This window comes from Triplophysa rosa, linkage group LG6, assembly GCF_024868665.1.
Source record: "Triplophysa rosa linkage group LG6, Trosa_1v2, whole genome shotgun sequence".
In the NCBI taxonomy this organism is placed as follows: domain Eukaryota; kingdom Metazoa; phylum Chordata; class Actinopteri; order Cypriniformes; family Nemacheilidae; genus Triplophysa; species Triplophysa rosa.
The window spans coordinates 23,514,772-23,535,089 of record NC_079895.1 but is presented as its reverse complement, the minus strand read 5'-3'; the positions used below and the strand labels follow the sequence as shown (position 1 = coordinate 23,535,089).

The 20,318-nt window shown below is 45.3% G+C and overlaps 1 protein-coding gene across 1 annotated transcript in view; it reads right to left on the bottom strand.

Annotated features, from left to right (window-relative positions):
- Nucleotides 1–7,606: 7,606 nt before the first annotated feature.
- Nucleotides 7,607–20,318, bottom strand: part of LOC130555821 (NALCN channel auxiliary factor 1) — a 145,210-nt gene continuing 132,498 nt past the window's right edge. Inside the window, exons 2-3 of the mRNA XM_057336310.1 lie at nt 13,640–13,811; nt 7,607–11,663 (exon numbers count right to left, since the gene is read on the bottom strand). Of these exons, the coding sequence (XP_057192293.1) occupies nt 11,386–11,663; nt 13,640–13,811 (450 nt within the window). The 3' untranslated portion in view covers nt 7,607–11,385. The remainder of the gene's footprint in view (nt 11,664–13,639; nt 13,812–20,318) is intronic.

Here is a 20,318-nt window from a genome sequence, read left to right as displayed (position 1 = left end):
GTTAGTATAGGCCTATGGCAAGAATGTTAAGTGTGCTAAAAAACTATTAAAGGTCTATAATGGTTTTCCCATCCACCAAATAACATCCCACCGATATAGGTCTACAAAACATAACCAGAAGAGACGCGGAAAGACCATTATAATTTCCATTAAAACTAATAAAATATCCACAAGTAAATCCATTGTAATAATTACAATTTCCTATTTTTTCCACAGCCTATTTTTTCTGTAGGGTTTGTAGTCTATCTGACTTTAGTAAAAATCCATCAATGTATGCATTCACGATGTACAGTCTTTTTAGAAAATGAACATTCATGATTATACTCATTTTTCTTTATTAAACAGTCCTGCCCCAGTGACTAACGTCTCGGTTACGTTTGTAACCTCGGTTCCCTGATGGAGGGAACGAGACGTTGTGTCGAACCGACAGATGGGGTTCGTCCCTGAGAACCAATCGTTTCCGACTGCTTAGAAAAGGCCAATGAAAATTGGCAAATGAAATTTGCATGCCGGACTCCGCCCCGGACATCCGGGTATAAAAGGGAGACGGCGTGCATCATTCATTCACCTTAGTTCTGAGGAGCCTGAGACCTCTCATGACTGCTGCAGAGGACAGCACGTGTTGTGGCAAGAGGACACAACGTCTCGTTCCCTCCATCAGGGAACCGAGGTTACAAACGTAACCGAGACGTTCCCTTTCTGTCGGTCTCTCGACGTTGTGTCGAACCGACAGATGGGGTTCCAATGGAAAACGCCATAACACGGTGCCCTGTCACAATCTCAACGAAGCGACGGTGACAGGCCTGGGCGTGTCAGCCGAGAACGCTACCGCGAAATCGTAACCTACCAGTGGGTAGGTAGGGGGTCCCAGAGCTTTCTTGAAAGGTGGGAAGGCCCCTACCTTCGGCCTCACAGGCGGCGGCCTTGTTTCTCTAACAGCGAGAAGCCGCCCGGAACCGTAAGGCCACTGGGTAAGCGCTACTTCCTCAAGTGGGGGATGCGCTACAGAGACCACTTCCTACCGCAGGGAGGAGACTAGTGGAGATACCAACATGGTCTCACCGATGGGGGAGAACTCATGGGAAGAAAGTGCGGACTGAAGGAGTTAACCGCGAGGTGGAGGTCCACCTAAGGAGGTCATGGGTTACCAAGGTGGGAACCAGCATGAGGATACATCAGACGGAACCGCCCTGCTGGGGGGTTGCAACGTCTGGTAGCACTAGGTCCGGTTAGAGCTATGTTGCGAATAACTCAGGTGATACCCGGCCTAAGGGGCAGGGCTGCTCTGCCCAGCCCGCCCACAGGAGGTGCTTGCTAGTGATGGATGGAGTGCCTGTTCTTCACCCAGTGGGGGAAGAAGGGAGGCTAGTAGTACGCTGACCCCCTTAGGAGAAAGGGGGGGAAGGTACTGTCATAGGCGTACACCCTACCGGTCGCCGGTCTTGCCTGATGCCCGCAAGACTCGAGCTGACCGGTTTTACGCGGAGGCTGTAGGACCTCGCGAAGGTGATGGGTGTAGCCCAACCCGCAGCTCTGCAGATGTCTGCCAGAGAGGCGCCTCGAGCCAGTGCCCACGAGGAGGCTGTACTCCGTGTGGAGAGAGCTCTCACCCAGTGGGCGTAGGCGATCTTAGGACAGGTACGCCATCGACGACGCCCATGATCCAGTGCGTCAATCTCTGTTTGAGACAGCCCTCCCTGCTGATCTCCAAAACAGACAAAGAGCTGCTCAGAGCTCCTGTGGCTCTGCGTGCGGTCCAAGCAGAGGCGCAATGCGCGTACTGGACACAACACGGATGAGGTTGGGTCTTCCTCCCCGGTGGGGAGCGCCTGTAAGTTCACCACCTGGTGTCTCGGGGGAGTGGTGGGAACTTTGGGCACGTAGCCGGGCCGGGGTCTCAGGATAGCGTGAGAATAACCGGGCCCGAGTTCTAGGCAATCTGTGGACACGGAGAATGCTTGTAGGTCCGCTACCCTCTTGAGCGTCCTCCCGAGAGCCGTCTTCATCGTGAAGTGAGAAAGAGCGGCATCTCCGAGGGGCTCCAGGACCGCATCAAGGTCGTAAGAGGGTACGGAGCGCGGGTGATGTCCTTCCCGCGCCCCTAGGAACCAAATGATCAGGTTGTGCTGTCCTAGAGACTACCAGCAACTGGGTCGTGATGAGCGGCAACAGCGGCTACATACACGTTCAGTGTGGAAGGGGAGAGATTATTCTCGAGTCTCTGGGAGGACCGCACCCACTTGATCAAGCAACTCCGCGGGTCTTCTCTTCGAGAAGAGCACCAGGATGAGAAGAGGCACCACTAGGCGTATCGTCACCTAGTGGCCAGGGCCCTAGCCTGAGTAGTGGTCTTAACCGCCGCAGGGGTTAGGCCACTCAGGATCTCCTCGTTCCGTCCAGGGGCCAGACATGGAGGTTCCAGAGGTCTAGCCCGTGATGCCATAACGTGCCCTTCCCCTGGGAAAGCAGGTCCTTCGTCAGGGGAATCGGCCAGGGGGGAGCTGTCGTCAAGAGCATTAGCTCCGAGAACCAAGTCCGGTTGGGCCAGTATGGCGCAACTAGTACACTTGATGCTCCTCTTCCCTGACCTTGCACAGGGTCTGTGCAATGAGGCTCACTGGGGGAAAGACGTACTTCCGCTTGTCCCACGGCCAGCTGTGCGCTAGAGCCTCCGTGCCGAGGCAGGGAGTACCTTAGCGGCAATGGGTGGTGTCCAGGGAGGCGAAGGGGTCTACCTGAGCCCGCCCTGACTGTCCCCAATGAGCTGGCTACGCGGGGGTGGAGTCGCCACTCTCCGCGAGGCGTCAACTGACGAGAGAGCACATCGGCTGTCTGGTTCAGGTCACCTGGGATATGTGTGGCCCTGCGGACTCCACAGGAGGAGGCGTCGGGCGAGTCGTGTTAGCTGCCATAAGCGAACGCCACCCTGGCGGTTAAAAACGCTACGGCAGTTGTGCAGTCCGACCGGACCAGCACGTGCTTGTTCTGCACGAGAGGTTGTAACCCCTTCAGTGCGGGTAGCACATCCAACAACTCTAGGCAATTGAATTCCTGCGCAGGCGGGGGCCCGTCCATCGCCCTGACACTGCGTGCCCGTTGCACACGGCACCCCAACCCTGCAGGGAGGCGTCTGTCGACCCTGACGCGTCTCGCCTGCCCGAGAGGGACCCCCGTCCGTAGAAAAGGTCATTGAAGACCAAGGGGTTAGGGTGCGTCGGCAGAAAAGCGTAATCACCATCCGCCTGCTGCCGGTGTGCCACGCTCTCCAGGGAACTCGACTCTGTAGCCAGTGTTGGAGCGGTCTCATGTGCATCAACCTGAGGGGTATCACCACCGTCGAGGATGCCATGTACCCAGGAGCCTCCTCCCGCTGACTGCTTGAAATATTCCAGGCAGTTCAACACTGACTGAGCGCAGTCGCGCTGTAATGGAGACAGAGTTGAGTTCCATACCAAAAAAGAGTATGCTCTGCACAGAGGAGAGCTTGCTCCTTTTCGGTTGACCTGTGGTCCCAATCGATCTAGGTGCCGAAGCACTAGGTCCCTGTGTGTACATAACAGATCTCACGAGTGTGTCAAATGAGCCAGTCGTCGAGATAGTTTAGTACCCGCACACCTCTCTCCCTGAGGGGAGTGAGGGCGGCTTCCACGATCTTCGTGAAGACTCGTGGGGACAGGGACAGACCGAAGGGGAGGACTCTGTACTAATATGCCTGACCCTCGAAAGCGAACCGTAGGAACGGGCGATGACGAGGGAGAATCGAGACATGAAAGTAAGCGTCCTTCAGGTCGATTGCCATGAACCAATCCTGACATCTGACGGATGCCAGGATGCGCTTCTGCGTGAGCATCCTGAATGGCAGCTTGTGCAGGTGTCTGTTCAGGGTACGCAGATCTAGGATGGGGCGCACCCCCCCACCTTTTTTGGGGACGATGAAGTAAGGGCTGTAAAACCCCTTGGACATCTCGGCTAAGGGGACGGACTCGAAAGGGCGACCTCGCTCCGTAGTACGGGAGCATCCCGGCCTCTGACCGAGGTGACGAGGATGCCCCGAAACTTGGGCGGGTTTCTGGCGAACTGGATCGCGTAGCCGAGACGGATCGTCCTTCTCAGCCACCGTGACGGTGTGGGAAGCTCGAGCCAAGCTCCCAGGGACCATGACAGGGGGACTAAGGGAACTATCTGCTTCATCAACCCCCCGGGGGGTGGTTCGATGGCTGGCAGTGCGGGTCTCTCGCCGGGGAGCCCCCGGGAAGAAGACTGGCTCTGCTGGTTTGCCTGCCTGGCGATGCAGGTCCCCGCACCGTCGATTTGAGAGTGCTGAGGGCTGCAAAATACATTCGATGTTTCGCCTCGCCAAGATGCAATGTCGAGTGGCCGAACACCGTCTGACAGAGGGTGAGAGCGGCTGTGAAGAACACCCAGGGAGATAGGAAACTCTTTTTGTGAAAAAGTGGGCGCTAGGCCCCCGTGGGCCCTGTGGCCTAGCTGATGTAGGAACGGGGCAGGAACCGTCCCGGATCGACCGTCCAACGATGTCATGGCTGGATACGGGCCCGATGGTATTAACCTTCCTGGGGTCTTCCCGTCAGGAACGCTTCTTCCTAGAAGGTTGTTGACGGGGTGGTGGTCTCCCGTTCGATGCCCTCTTCCGGGGTGCCGCCTGGGTAGGGAGCGCTGGAACCGGAGCTGGCTTCGAAGGGGGCCGGGGCTGCTGGGAAGCAGAGGCCGCACGGGAACTCGAAGGCCTACGGGCGGCCGAGTCTCGGCGGGGAAGAATATGGCTAATCGCCTCCGTCTGCTTCTTCACTGTCGAGAACTGCTGAGCGAAGTCCTCGACAGTGTCACCAAACAGCCGACCCCGCGCAATGGGCGCGTCGAGAAAGCGGACTTTCTCGGCGTCGCCAGAGATGCCTCTCCTGGACCACCATGGTGGACATCGCCCGACCCAGGGCCCGCGCGGTCACCTTGGTCGCCCTTAGAGCGAGGTCGGTGGCAGTGCGGAATTCCTGCATTAACCCCGGGTCGGTCTTACCCTCGTGGATCTCCTTCAACGCCTTGGCCTGATGGACCTGCAGGATGGCCATGGCGTGGAGAGAGGAGGCAGCTTGGCCCACGGCAGTGTAGGCCTTCGACACCAGCGATGCCGAAGTCCTACACGCCTTGGACGGGAGTTTCGGTCGACCTCTCCAGGTGGACGCCGCCTGCGGGCACAGGTGCACCGCGACTGCACGTTCCACCTGGGGCACATCGACGTAACCCCTAGCCGCCCCACCATCGAGGGAAGAGAGAGCGACGGAACCGGTTTGACGTGTACGCGCCGAAAAGGGGGCGTTCCACGTCTTCGCCAGTTCCTCATGCACCTCCGGGAAAAATGGAACCGGGGTTGGGCGCGGCTTGGAGTCACGCTCAGAGCCCAAGAACCACGTATCCAACCGTGAGCGCTGGGGGAGAGGCACCGGAGTACACTCTAACCCAATGCACACGGCTCCTCCTCCTGAGCTCGACCCCCCCTAGGAGGGAGCTGCAGAGAGTCGTCGGGATCGGATGCCAGCAATTCGCTCTCCGATGCTGCGATGGACATCTCATCCTCATCACGCATCGTGTCCGACTGCGTGAAGGAGGACGCTGACGGTGTGGCACCGCCAGCTGGGGAACAACGAGGCGAGCGAGACGGGGTGCGAGCGGTCCGCGAGCACTTGGCTGACGGATTAGCACTCGCAGAAATCCACATATCACCCTCGCCGCTCGCCTTGGCGAACGGAATGGCCTTAGCCATCCTCGTCACAGCCCGGGAAGCATGCGAGGTGGTGGCTGATTCTCGGGAGAAAACAGCCACCCGTGACCGCAACGTCTCTATGACCATCTGCCCGCAGAGTGGGCAAGATGAGTCCACGAAGGCTGTCTCAGCGTGTTGGACCCCCAAACACCTGACACAGACATCGTGCTTGTCCCCATCCTCGATGAGGACACCGCACCCAAGAGAACAGCGGGATATGCCACGCTGGAGAAAATCACCGTCTGCAGGCTCGAACACATCTGGAACCGCCGAGACGCCCAGGGGAAGTCGCTGCAGGAAGGGACAGTCCGCTGCACCACGTCGTAGAAACGGCAATGTAGAGCTTTTGCTAAGCAGCAAGAGAAGATCTTCATAACCGAAGGCTCCAAAGAACAAAAGGTGAATGAATGATGCACGCCGTCTCCCTTTTATACCCGGATGTCCGGGGCGGAGTCCGGCATGCAAATTTCATTTTTCCAATTTTCATTGGCCTTTTCTAAGCAGTCGGAAACGATTGGTTCTCAGGGACGAACCCCATCTTTCGGTTCGACACAACGTCGAGAGACCGACAGAAAGGGAACAACAGTTAAACAACATGGTGTGGTGTTGCGACACAAACTAAAACGTATTTCCAAACAGGAATAATCCATTTTGTATGCCTCACCTTATAACTTAAAATAAGAGGAGATACTCACCACATGTTTTCATCGGTTCTGGTTTCTTCAGTGATGCCATATTGATATTCAACCATATTGAACACCACTTTAAAGTTTTTTTCTTAAAGATAAAATACAAAAAGCGAATACTTGTGATAAGGCTATGCATTGTCTACCCACTGTAATATCAACGAAGTTACTTTAAAGGCCTATCACTAACTAGAAAATCCTCTTAAATGAGAAATAGTTAGATTCTGTTTATTTTGACAACCTGCTAAAAGGCCTGTATAGACGTACAGTATTGGAATTTGGACACTTTCTTTCATGTGATTTTGTGTAAAAATGATAGCATAAAACAGTTATAACAGGTGTCTTCAATTGTGTCTTGACTCTCTTGGTTTATTACTGTGCATTTCCATGGGGGCTTTTTTATGTTACTTTGTTTGTTATGTAACTTGGTAGCAGTTAAATCTCAGAAGGGCGTGGCAGTCCGGTTAGTCAGGTCTGACCCACAAACTTGTATAACTGGATGGTTTTCTGATGGGTCAATTTGCCATAATCCTGATCAACATTCTTCTTATACTTAACTGTACACACTAATATAGTTTCTAAATATATTTCATGAAGTGTTACAGCATAGGTATTGTAATGTGTATATATTTTGTTTGATGATGATAATATACAGCAGTTTATCCTATGATGTAACCTTGCAAAAAATGCAATCTGCTTGACATTCACATAACTATTTGATTTCACTTGGCGTCAAGGACATTTGAAGAGTTTGGTTCCAAAATGAAATAACTCCGTTTTAAAAAAAATTCAAAAATCTTGTTTTTTATTATGTTATCATGTTTTTATTGTGTTAGTATTTTTTGAGTTATTAAGGCTTAAATCAAAACAAACCAACTGCGGTTTGATTGATATTCATTGGGATGCACAATAAAAAAAAATGATTTTTTAATTTTTTTTAAAACGGAGTTATCTCATTTTGGAACCAAACTCTTCATTTGTTATCTTCTCTGAATGCCCCGTGAAGGACTGTGAGTTTGTAAGCACACACCTCCTTTGACTTACAAATGTCACTTACTGTTTAAGAGCCAGCACACACGCTCCACAATGAAAGCCCACCCAGACACAAAGGAACAGATAGTATTTCTTATTTCATCAGAACACAACTTTAATCATTTTAGCAGTATAATCATACCTTCGAAAAGATCATAACTCGTGAGATTGTTTTATAAATTATTTCATCAAAGTTTGTAAAAAAATTAAATAGGTTACTGAACTAAATCATCTATAATATTACAATATAACGGTAGTATAATAATATTATTTTTTTCAGTAGTCATAGTCATAATGTTATCTCTATATGCCTTTTAACCTTTCGTCTTTTTTTCTTAAAGTCATTGCTTGCACATCCCATCACATAGCATCACAGCCTTCAGGTGCTAAGGTTGTGACTAAGAGGACAGTTCTTGTGATTAAAGCACTTCGCTTTCAGTATGGATCTCAGCACAAACCAACCAGTGATCTCTGACACTTAAAAAATAGGATTAAAAAAGGACACCAACTCAGAACACAAGGAAACCTCGAAATCAAACAGAGACGCACGTTTGTTTAGCATTCTCGTAACGTATTTACAACGCAAAAACAACTGATGTTGAGGGCTGCATAGGTCCACAGGATTCAGAAAGAGAAAAGAAAGTATTTCGGCTTGCTAAGTGATTACGCTGTGTGGAATACTACTTACACAACTGGAGCTGTACTCGGAAATGACCATAAAACATGTGCAAGCATAACATACATCTTATATTAGGTTTGGTGGTGTTGAAGCGATATTAGCAGGCATCTGTTACATTCAATCTTGTTGGACGCTGAGACATATAATGACTGGACCCCACAAACACAGAGAAACATGTTACGAAGGTGACAAAGTCAGACAAATCGGTGCCATCAAAAAGGTCTCCGTTTAGGGTGATGTTAGTCGGTTTGCCATGAACGGTATCATTTCCGCCTGATAAGGTGTCTGCTTTAACATTCATTGCATTGGACCAATTGTTGTAAACATTTAATCGTAATTATATTCAAGGACAGATTATGGGCCGGATAGACACCCAGAATCATCTATGGATGTTTTCATTTGGACCTCGTATCTCTCAATTGCACCAAATGGGGAGCCTCAGGGCCCTCCAGGACTATAATCCATCCTTGATATTGACACAACCCTTCCTGACTCGCATAATAAAGAATATATACAAAGGAGTGATGAGCACATATATGTATGTTCGACTGATGTATGCATGTGCCGCTATAACAAACATCCAGAGCGTCTTATAGGAAATGAATAACTGACAAGACACAGAGCTTGTACAGATCGTATCTGTACTGCTCTTTACGTTAGACATCTTCATTTCATCTGGCCCTGGTGAAGAGGTTGAATTAGTTTTGTTTGGAGACAAAACAGAGATGATCATTTCTATTCTAATTACTGTTGCAGAGCAGGTGGTCTCCGCCGAATGTCCGGGGTTATAAACGAACTAATAAGCTCTCAGGAGGGTCATCTCTCTCGTTCACTGTGGTTTCCTCTAATTATTCATTAGTAAAATGCTCACCGCAGTGAATCCAATCCCTGCACGGTGCGCTGGACGGCCCGTACGCATCTCGAATAGACTGCGGCCTGTTTTCCCCTAACATACGGACTTGCTTGGTTGTGGTCTTGTTCTGAATTGTATCCCGCGTGTTTCTAGGTTCATTTGAAGTAGGTTAATGTATTATTAAATGTAAGGGATGTACAGTCTGTTTTAGATGACCGAAGGTCACATATCAGATTAGATAAACCTGTCATTTGATTAAACTCTAGCCTAAATTTAAAGCCAAAAACAGCTGAGATGTAAATTAACCACTTGATCCAAGTGCATTAATTTAGCAGGAAATTCAGAAATAACTACATAAAAAAATAAGTTTCTCTCTCTGTATTTGGTCATTCAGGTCAAACTGAACTGCATTAGGACAAAAAAACAAAAACTTGTGCTTCTGACACTTCGAAATGTCATTTGCTAATAGTCGATTATATTGCAAAAGGGCCAATGGATCGTTTTTTTTTCAAGTGAAAATATTACATTTTCTTAAGCATTTGTCAATATTTCGAGTTTAATGGCATACTACGTGCAAAACAAAAGGAAATATCAGGGGAAAATAAAATGCCTACATACAAATAACAGCAATGCAAACATCCTACAGAAGTCAAGCTAAAGGCAGTTTTAAAGGTGGCAAAGATGACCCATTTTTATTCCCATCGTTTGTTAAAAGACATGCATTATGTTGTCTATTGAAATGGCAGCTACAACACTTACAATATAATTCTCTTTTTTTCTACTGAGCAAACTTAGCTCTAAATGACTCATGTGCATGTATGTCAGTGTGCATGTATGGGCCAGTGTTGCTTTTTGGACAAGCGTGATGTTTGATGAGTTTTAACAAGCGTGTCTTTTGACAGGTTCACACTGAGGCTATGTGAAATCTGTCTTTAAAAAGGCTTCTTTTTGCGCGCGTGTCAGAATAATACCTGTAGAAAACAAATAAAATAGATCAGCCCTTAACGATGCCTCGCTTGCTCATTAACAACCCACCGAACGGAGATCCGCCGGCCCAGCCACCTGAGACGGGCCTTCTCCGTGCCATCCATCGGGAGCGGTTTGATTAAGCCCCCCAACGGCCTGTTTTTTTTCCGATTTATGACTATCTTAAGGTTCGTAACAAATGAATGTAGTTTCCACTGAGTTGCTCATGCCTCACCAATCTCTTCATGCAAATGTTTCAGGAATGTTTGAATGTGTGTGTGTGTGTGTGTGTATACATGATGGGTAAGCCCTTTACTGTAGTAAGGAACGTCGTGTGTGATGGATCCTCTCTGTGTTTGGGGTATTTTGTTTCGTAAGCTCCGATTGGCTGGTTTCATGCTGCGACTTTAAGTACGATCTCCTCTTTCAACCCACCTTGTGACCAGATTCCGATTTGTTCCTTTCGAATTTAGCAGTGGTCAAAACTCGGTGTAGTTATAACATGCAATCATAGAATATAGGGTAGATAATACAATATCTTAATACAATATATACTACTTAGGATTTGTGGACTCCGTGTTGCTCCTTTGCAGGGGACGAACACAAAACTGGATACGATATTTTAAGGACCTGTTTCAGTTTTAAGCACTTAAGCGAACAGCCCACTGACATAATGTTCTAAACGTACCCAGACCCCCGAAGCTACTGACCCGGCCTACCAGGAAATGACATCACATCAGCAACGAAAACATCAGGCTACCTTGTTCAGGATCTTAATGGGAGAATCTGAGTTTTGGGGAGTTTTCTAGGCAGATTTGTCAGAACCTGTACAAACTGCTATAGAGGCTCTACGGAAACCCTCGTAATGAATAGAGCAGCATTCAGAGAGTTTGTGATCACAAAGAGAAACAAGAACATCTAAGTGGACACACACACATATGCAAGCACAGGCGCACATGCACAAGCACTCGTCCAGTCACCCACATAAACACTCGCTCTCGAATATTCACTTGGATACTGTACATTTAACTCGTCTCATGTCAATCCTTCCTGCACAAAGACCCGAATGAAACGAAAGAAAAACATGAATTAGATTCTGCAGTCATCTAGTGCAACAGAAATCTAAACCATAGACACAGTGTAAAAAAACGTGGTGCGAGAGAACTCCGCCCTCTTCCGACAAAGGCTACGGTGTTGTCCCTTGTTCTTGTTGCTTGATTTAGTCCGTCCAGAGTTTGTTTAGGTTTTTCTCAGTTTGTTTTGTTTGCTTGGTTGATTGCACATCCACAGTCTCCACCTGAACTCTACCAGAAGTCCCGGAAAGCATTCCAGTCACCCCACGGTCCATCACCTGATCGGGCTTTGCTGGCGTTACTGAGTGGCTTTTCCGTCATTCCTCATTGGAGGAGTTGGAGGTGAGGTTGAACCCGGTGGGATTGTGGGATGCTGTGAGAGTGGCAACAGTATGAAGTAGGACGAGGACCAGCAGGCAGAATTTGAGTCTGCTGTTGCACAGTCTAGAGGCTGCGGAGGAGGTCAGGGATGTCCCGTGCTGACACGACGGGTGAGTTCTTTTGAGAGTGCCTTTGGAGCTGTTGTCCGTCCTGCTGTCCCATCGAACGTCGCAGCATTCTGTCTCTTCGTCTGAGGGGTTGTCCTTATGGAGCCCTGAAGCGGCAAAACACACACGTTAACCGCTGAAGATGGTATTACAGGAAATGGCTCGGTTACTGAAATTCTTACAAATGTCTTCCTTTGTGTTTAGCAAGCAAAGAAATGTACACAGGTTTGGAACAATCTGAGGGTGATGACAGAATTTTCATTTTTGGGTGAACTATCACTTTAAAGGCACAAAATGTTTGTCCCTTTCACAGGAAGTGACACGGGTCAGCCCAAAACAGTGTTAAACAAACATGCTGTATCCTCAGACCTATAGGACAGTATAGGTTGTTTACCCTCGAATGCGACTTGTAGGATAAATGTAAAAGAAATGCATACATTTGAAAGAAAAATGGTGAGTAAGGGAGCGTGTAAAAAGTTCACACATTACGTATAAACGAATCCCCAGTTTGATTGGTAGCGACAGTCAACTTTAAAACAAGACATTAACTTGAAAACATAACTATTGGTTGTGATACGCTGTTTGCACAAATGAAAGGCTTTGTTAAACAGTTGAACAAAAATGAAAATTCTGCATTAGTCATACACATAAATTTGAGTTGAAAATGTTGAAAATGTACTAGCCCTATGATGCTCTAAACATACTGGTATTCTGTTGTTTTTATCTGAGTATGCCTATAAAGTATAATTCTCACAGAATTCACACAGAAACAAAAAAACGTGACACGAGTAAAAATGTTGAAATCTGTTTCTTTAACGTAGTGTAATTCATGTACTTTTCCACTTGACCTTGCCACACACAACATACATCACCCACAGTTTGACAGGTGTATAACATCCTGTTGTGATGATGAGGGAGGCATATGCGGGGGAGTGGTAGGCCTAAAGTTTAGCACTGTGAGTCAAGTCTGTGTTAAGTGGGGATACTTGAAGCGATTAAAGGGCATGTAATTATATAGTCTGACCACTCAGCCAGCCTGTGTGCTCTCCATTTCCCATTTATCATCAGTCTGTCTCATTACAGCGCAAGCCTGCCGCAGGCCACCGGGAGGCCAGAGCATTCATTCATATGCAGTACTCAGCATGCATCCGCTAGGATTAGGAGATAAGCATATCCTGATAAACAGCATCCAGAGCTTTGAGCACAGCAGCCTTTTGGTTCTCAACATTCAGATGAGAGAAAGCCCATTTCATGCCCTCTGGATTCATACCCATGACTGGTATAATTATTCAAATCAAATGGAGGATAATTCAAAGATAAAGTGTTTATTAATCCGCTGAGTTGACTCAAATTGTGTGCAAATAGGTTACGATCACGCTTATTCTTGCGATAAGTCTACAGCAGGGAAGAGGTGAGAATTGTACTTTCTGTTTCTGCCACAAGGTGGTGACAGAGACAAAGTGTTTGAAAAAATTAGCAATGGCTGTCCAAACCCTGAATATGTGGTATTCTCAGGCAGTATGCAGAGGAATGAAGACATCAAGGTAAACCTAAGTGCTTGCGTAACATTCTGTCAACAAAAATGCATTCATCAGATTTTGATATCCCACAGTCCTGTGTGTTTTTGTTATTAAAAAAATAAAATGGTATCAGCATATGGCAAAAATAATAAAATAAATAATTGCAAGAAAAGAGCAAAAGTCACTTAGTAATTGTTTACCTCTAAACTCACTTGTATTAGCGTCCACACCCATTAGTGATAACGTCGTTTATTCGTTATGTGTTTGATATGCATTAACATTATGCATTTGATTGGCTTGCAAACATTTATCGTTCAACAGCTGCGAAAAATGCTCTGTAAATGAACTCAATACTATCTTTCTTAAATTAATAAAGTTTCTCTTAAATTAAGAACAGTTTTTAAAATCTTTATAGTTATATTTACTGATATCGTTCTATGTGTCAACCTTTTTCAAACACAACCACCATTTTTATACACTACCAGTTACAATTCACTCCATCCACTTACCCAGAAGAAGCCGAACAGTCGATTTATTTATACGAGAAAGGTCAAAGCACTCACCTGTGCATATAAAACTGGGGCTTCCTCCGTAGATGAGCTCATCATTGTCAGGCAATATGAAGGGACACCTCTGCTGGACCTCCAGGCAGTACTTCCTGCAGGGGATCCTGTTGCTGCAGTGCATCTGTGTGGTGTGGAAGAACTGGGCACAGATCCACTGTTTGTAGACAGTCTGCAGAGAGAACAGTACAGAAGGAGAGCCAGAAGGAGAGTTGTTAGTGCTTGAGAGTCTGGGTGTCCATTGCAATTGATTACATCATCAGTACCGTGGTAACAGTCATCGCCTAAGTTGCTCCTGCACCTGTGCTTCCTGTGTAGTTTTGTTTTGCATTTTGATAAAACGTAGGAGACGATTGAAATCAAAGTTTTGCTGAAAACAACACATTTAGAGAGACTTTGTGCAGTTTAAAGGGATAGTTCACCCAAAAATGAAAATGCTGTCATCATTTACTCACCCTCAGATTGTTCCAAACCTGTATACATTTCTTTGTTCTGCTAAACACAAAGGAAGATATTTGTAACAAGTTCAGTATCCGAGCAGATCTCGTCCCCCATTGACTCCCATAGTATTTATTTTCCCTACTATGGCAGTAAATGGGGGACGAGATCTGCTCGCTGATATTCTTACAAATATCTTCCTCTGTGTTTAGCAGAACAAAGAAATGTATACAGGTTTGGAACAACCTGAGGGTGAGTAAATGATGACAGGATTTTCATTTTAGGGTGAACTATCCCTTTAAAGTTTTGACAGTGTGTAAGTTATTACATCTTCATATCCATACATCATATAAATTGTGAATCATGACAGAATTTTAATTCCTTTAAAGGGATCATATGACACGGCTTAAACGAATATTATCGTTTGTTTCAGATGTAACACAATGTGTAGACATGATTTAAGGTTCAAAAATGCTGTTTTTTCCACATACCGTGCATGTTTGTATCTCCTCTTTGCTCCGCCTCTCTGAAACGCGCAGATTTTTTACAAAGCTCATGGCTCTGAAAAGCGAGGTGTGCTATGATTGGCCAGTTAACCAGTGCGTAGTGATTGGTTAAATACCGCAAGCGTGTGACGGAAATGTAACGCCTCTTACCATATTTGGAACATCAGGTTCCAAAGCAATTGTGCTGACAGGTACGCCCACCTTACTTGCGTAAACTTTGGGCGGTCTTAGTCAACTCATACCACGAACTGATGTAGATTTGTGGCGGTGTGGTTACACATGGCGTTTCAGGCAGGTCTGGGTGAGCATTCGCTTTTAGACAGAACGCTTCTTTTGTTCCGACACTTTAATGTTTGCAATTTTGCGTGTCTAATACATGCATGGGCAACTTATAACACACCAAAGACACAGAAAAAAAACGTATTTGCGCCATATGACCCCTTTAAAGCATGAGATTACTAAGCCTATAAGAAAAAAGTAATAGGCCTACTTCAGAGAGCTCAAGTAATTCTCAACCATTACGCAATAAATTTGTCATTAAATTAAATAACTAACCACAAGCAGATTTTTTTAGCACTGAAACCAAACCTGCAGGACTTCCTCACTTAAAAATGTGCTCAATCAAACAAGTGAAAGAACGACATTACACCAAAACCATTCGCTTGGACAGTTTTCTTTGTGAGCTACACAATAGTGTTAAAAGGCTGAATGAATGAACCGTAAAGCATTAATGGGATCCGTATCAACAACTCAGAACCTCTGAGCTGACCCAACACATGACATCACTTCCTGTCACCCATCATGAATCGTTCTTCCTGTACTCATCTTCTTTTAGAGAGAGAGAGAGAGAGGGAAAAGGCAGGGAAAGGAGTCTAAACAAACATAAACGCTTTTGCACTGACTTCTGCAACAGACTTGTTGTCGCAATATGTTTCCATCAGCAGGCAGAGGAATACGGTCCACAACTCCGTCTCCAACAGCAGCTCGGGCAATTATGATGCCAATGAATCACTGTCTTTGCCTTAAGCACAGAGTCTTGCCTGACTGCGTCGCACACAGTTGTACATCATGTCACGTCGCCATCCGAGATGAAATATTTATGTGGCGTCACTCGTGTAAACTCTTCAAAAAGCACATTTCCTTTCACAGCCTTGATCCTCCGTCGCTTTCGTCCGCCTGCGAGGGCTTATTAGATTTGCAGAGAGCCAACCTCTCAGCAGGCGTTTGCTAATGCCTGTTCATATAATGAATCCCTCCTGAGATGGAGGTAAAGCAGACGTTTGTGAAGGATGACAGATCACAGAGTGGGGTACGACCACAGCCTACTGTCTCCTCTCCGGGCCATTTCAGGCAGACCTGACTGACATTCAAGCAGGCAGCTTTTCCCAGGTGAAATAAGCTTTTGTGGGAGTTATCTGAGGACACAATGTACTCGAGTCAGCATTATAGCTGAACATGACAGAGGTGGAACAAAACACCGGACTGCAGTAATACACATCAAAGATCTGGCAGAGCCAGGCTTTTGACCGTCAGCATAAAGTCTGGTCAACATCACAGCTAAGAGCCGCCCACTTACACATGAAGGCCGACAGGTAAAATGACTTTTTGTGTTGAAATGTCATTTAGGGGGCAGGGGAATCTGAAATCAATGATGCCGCAATAATAGGCCGATGTGGAAAAAAACAAAAAGTAAGGCTCTGTTCACAATTCAGTCAGCCTTGACGTTTGCACACTGTTGGCAGCTGCCTTGTATAAAGAAGCCTTCCACCAAAACAAAACCTTTGCAGTGAATCTCTTATTTGAAAAAAAAAACACATTTACACTGATGACTTTGAAAAATGCTTTTATCCAAAATGACGGCTGTACATTAGAGCAGTATCTGTGTTTATTGACATTTCTAGCACAATAGAGCTCCAGGAAAGATGCAGGCAGTGTTTTACAAAAAGCCGATGCAAAGTGCATTAGAGATTCGGCTCAATGGATATTACCATGTTTGTTCATTCTGCAAAGGGTACATGCTTGCATGCCACCCTAAAATTGGGCCAATGGTCCCGATCCCACACTCCCTCTCTCATCCCTGTTCTCCTGTGTGCTCTCCACTGTACTGTGAACAAAATGACCAAAAAAAACAATTTATTTATCAAAAATTGGGCTAATAGAAGATCTTTTACTGTAGGTAGTAGCATAATTATTAGGTCCAGGCCGGGTACTATTAAATTCTTAAAGGAATATTTAATTCAAAAAGCATCATAAAAGTATAAATAAATGCTTTCTGAAACAAAACAGTAAGTGTTTGTAAAAAGTGATTCATATTTTTTAACTCAATTAAATACATAACAAATAAACAATGTCTTTGGTTCCTGCATGTCTTGTGACGATATTATATATAACAACCAGTCGTGAAACGTGAGAGAACAATGAGATTTGAAATTTCAATTTCACCAAATATTGATTGTTTTTTTACCTACTGTTTTGAAAGATATTTATTATTCTACGGTTGCCATTTTGATTACTTTAATGGTGGATGGGTGTACTTTAATAAGACCTACAGTATATACAGCCACAGAATTTCTTTAAGACAATTCCAAATTGTCATTTAACCAGCACTTCTAGATGTATTGTGGCCATTCTAGTCCAGTATCTGTTAAATAGATTTCCTAAATGCATGTACAGATATTACTGTTGTATTGCTTTAAAGTGAATATGAACTTGTTTCCTTTGCAGTATTTGAGGTCTGAAAAAATTCATGACATTTTTCTTCTAACATTTTAAATATTAGCACTTGTGAACACAGTGACAAAGGTTTAAACAAATCAAACTAGCGGGACACGACATTCAACTGTAGCTAACTCAAAGATAGCTGTCCTTGAATATAGATCATTGAAGACGAAGCGTTCTCAAGCCTTTTTTTAGGGCTGAGTGATGGGAAGTGTTGTGACACTTTTTTAAAGTGACAGACGATTTTAAGTGCACCAGCGCGGTGAGATGATGTCTTCACACGCACACCTCAAACACTCACGCTCGCTTAAGATGGTCACACACACACACACATCCAAATGCGCGTGGCGTGCATGAGCAGAGCCCTGGAGACTGTGAGGGTGGCGACATGCTGGTGGCATTTGGAGTTGGCACATGATGACATTAATCCAGAGCTCATTTACAGTGCCTCTGTTTGGCAAGTCTGCTCATACTGACAGAGAGAGAAGCTAATTCCTGTAAATCCGCAGAGGCTGGGCGTTTTCCACAGACACATGGAGACTTCAACATGTGAATGTCGCATCTTTCACAATCTGCCCCATAAACGCCGATTTTCCATCACACTGGGGTGTGGAAGTTCTTCCATCCTGGTATTTGCCTAATCTTATGGATTCATCTGAAGCAACCAATCACAACACAGAACAAAGAATGATGTCAGAGATGCCGAATGTTCAGATGCTAACTAACAGACGGACAGACCCAGAAGACAGTGACATCACTCGGAGGTTGATATTGTATTGCTTTGGAGACTTGTGGCATTCTCGGTTACGTTTTGTTCAGGTATAAACTGTATCTTAGGAGACATCTAAATTGAAACAAATGAAAATATAAGTCAATAAAGCAAGACAATAGAGCTACATGGAAAACACAGTCCAGATAATTTGATAAGAAATGTGTTAGTTTATACTGAAATCATTACGCATTCGGCAGACGGTTTTATCCAAAGTGACTCTGCATTTTTATTTATCAGTTTAGGGTTTCATGGGAATCAAACCCACAATCCGCCGAATCGCACAAATCTTTGAGGTGTCAGATGTGAGATTATTAGTCTATGCACGAACAAATCCGAGAAGCAGACGATATAAGCAAACATTAACATTACATTTGGTAGACGTTATCCAATGCAATTCACAGTGAATTCAAGGTATACATGTTATCAGAATGTGTGTTTCCTGGAAATCGAACCTATAACCTTTGCACTGCTTACTCAACTTGCTCTCCATTTAATCCCATTGCTGTCTAGGATAAACGTCTATAAATATCTTTTGTGATTTGTCTTTCCTTTAGGATGCAGCACAAACACACATCACCATGAACACAGAGATTCCTCTGTAACAACTTTCACAGCGCATCACCTTTCACACGGAAACCATTATTTCACAGCACTTCCCCTAAAACCTCTCACGACGTGTAAATATTTTTTATTGCAGCAAGAGTTCGGCATGACCCCCTTGAATCTATCCTGTCCTGTGCTCCATTAGAGATGTGATGAGGGCCGAACCCTCCCAGATGAGTATAAATGCATTATCACTGCTCAACACAAGCTGAGGGATGGGGTGAGCTTGCATCATGGGCACAGTCTCTGCTGAATGCGGCTGAAGGACATGGCACTGAAAGAGACGTTTACGTTTCCGAAAGCTGGTTAACGCCACACTGCCTGTTTCTGTTTTTCTGCGTAGTTGTGGCACGAATATTTGCCTCTATGTGAATGCACAACACTAATTAATCTACAGAACTCATTTATAAAGCGTAGCATTATTTCATCTGATCTCCTGTCGGCCTATTTTTTATCTGTCTATTAGCTTTTCATTGTTTTGAGGCTCCATGCAGCATTTACTCGGTTGGAGTGACCAGCAGATGGCGATAGTGTGAAACTGGAGCACTGCAGATTTTCTCACTTAGCAGTAACTCATTCACCATGACATGGCAATGCTGCTTTTGTCCTTCTCACTGCAGGTTGAGTATATACTCATATACTCAATAAAACAGCATCCATAAACATGTTATGGCCCTGCCTTTAGACATAAGTTACAAACAAAATACAGCACAGAATACATACAGTATGCTATCTGTTCTATCTTACAAAATACATTACTCCACAATAAACATTTCTAAGAGTAGTGAGCTACGTTCCTTATTTTGCAAGAACGGGAAAGTTATAAAAAATATGTCGTTTTTATTTCTTCTTGTATGAAAATATCCTCTTGGCAGTCCAACAGTTTAAAAATATAGATAGAAATTACTTGTTTATTTATTACACAGATGGATGCTCAGGTCATGAGCATTGCATTATGGGATACAGGGTTCTGTGCAGTCTGCTGTTAAATAGTGAACATTTATGACAAATTTTGACGAGGAAGAAAAATAAGGGTTGCAAAAGTGAAATGGCGCATTGTTGGGGCCCCCATACATGGAATTGCCTAGGGCCCCCAAATCACTAAATCCGCCCCTGGAAAAAACTAGCAGGTCATGTAAGTATTCCATGCCAAATTTTACTAAGTACAACATGTTTTGGATCAGTGATGTTGTCCCCGGAACAACATTTCTATGAACCAATCAGATTGCAGGATTAGGTTAAGGGTCAGTAGCTGCGTTTACATGGACCAATGTAATCCGATTAAAATCCAATCCGAATGAAATCGCTACATATAAACCCATCAATCAGATTAAAAATGCCCAAGGCGATTGACATTTCAGTGGGATTGTAAGGGGTGGTTTATGCCGTTTGTAATTCGCTTGATATGACATGTAAACACTTGATCAGATTAAAAACCGAAGTAGAAAGTTTTGCGCATGTGCAAAGACGATGCTGGCTCGTACAGACGTAAGGGCGTATGACGCACGGAACGGAGCAGCTGCTGCTAAAGAAACCAAAAACCATAAATCTGACAAAGCTTGTCATCTCTAAATGAACATATAAATGTTTCTATGCATTTAAAATGTCTTACTGTTTCCCTGGAGTGAGTTTTTAACTGCAA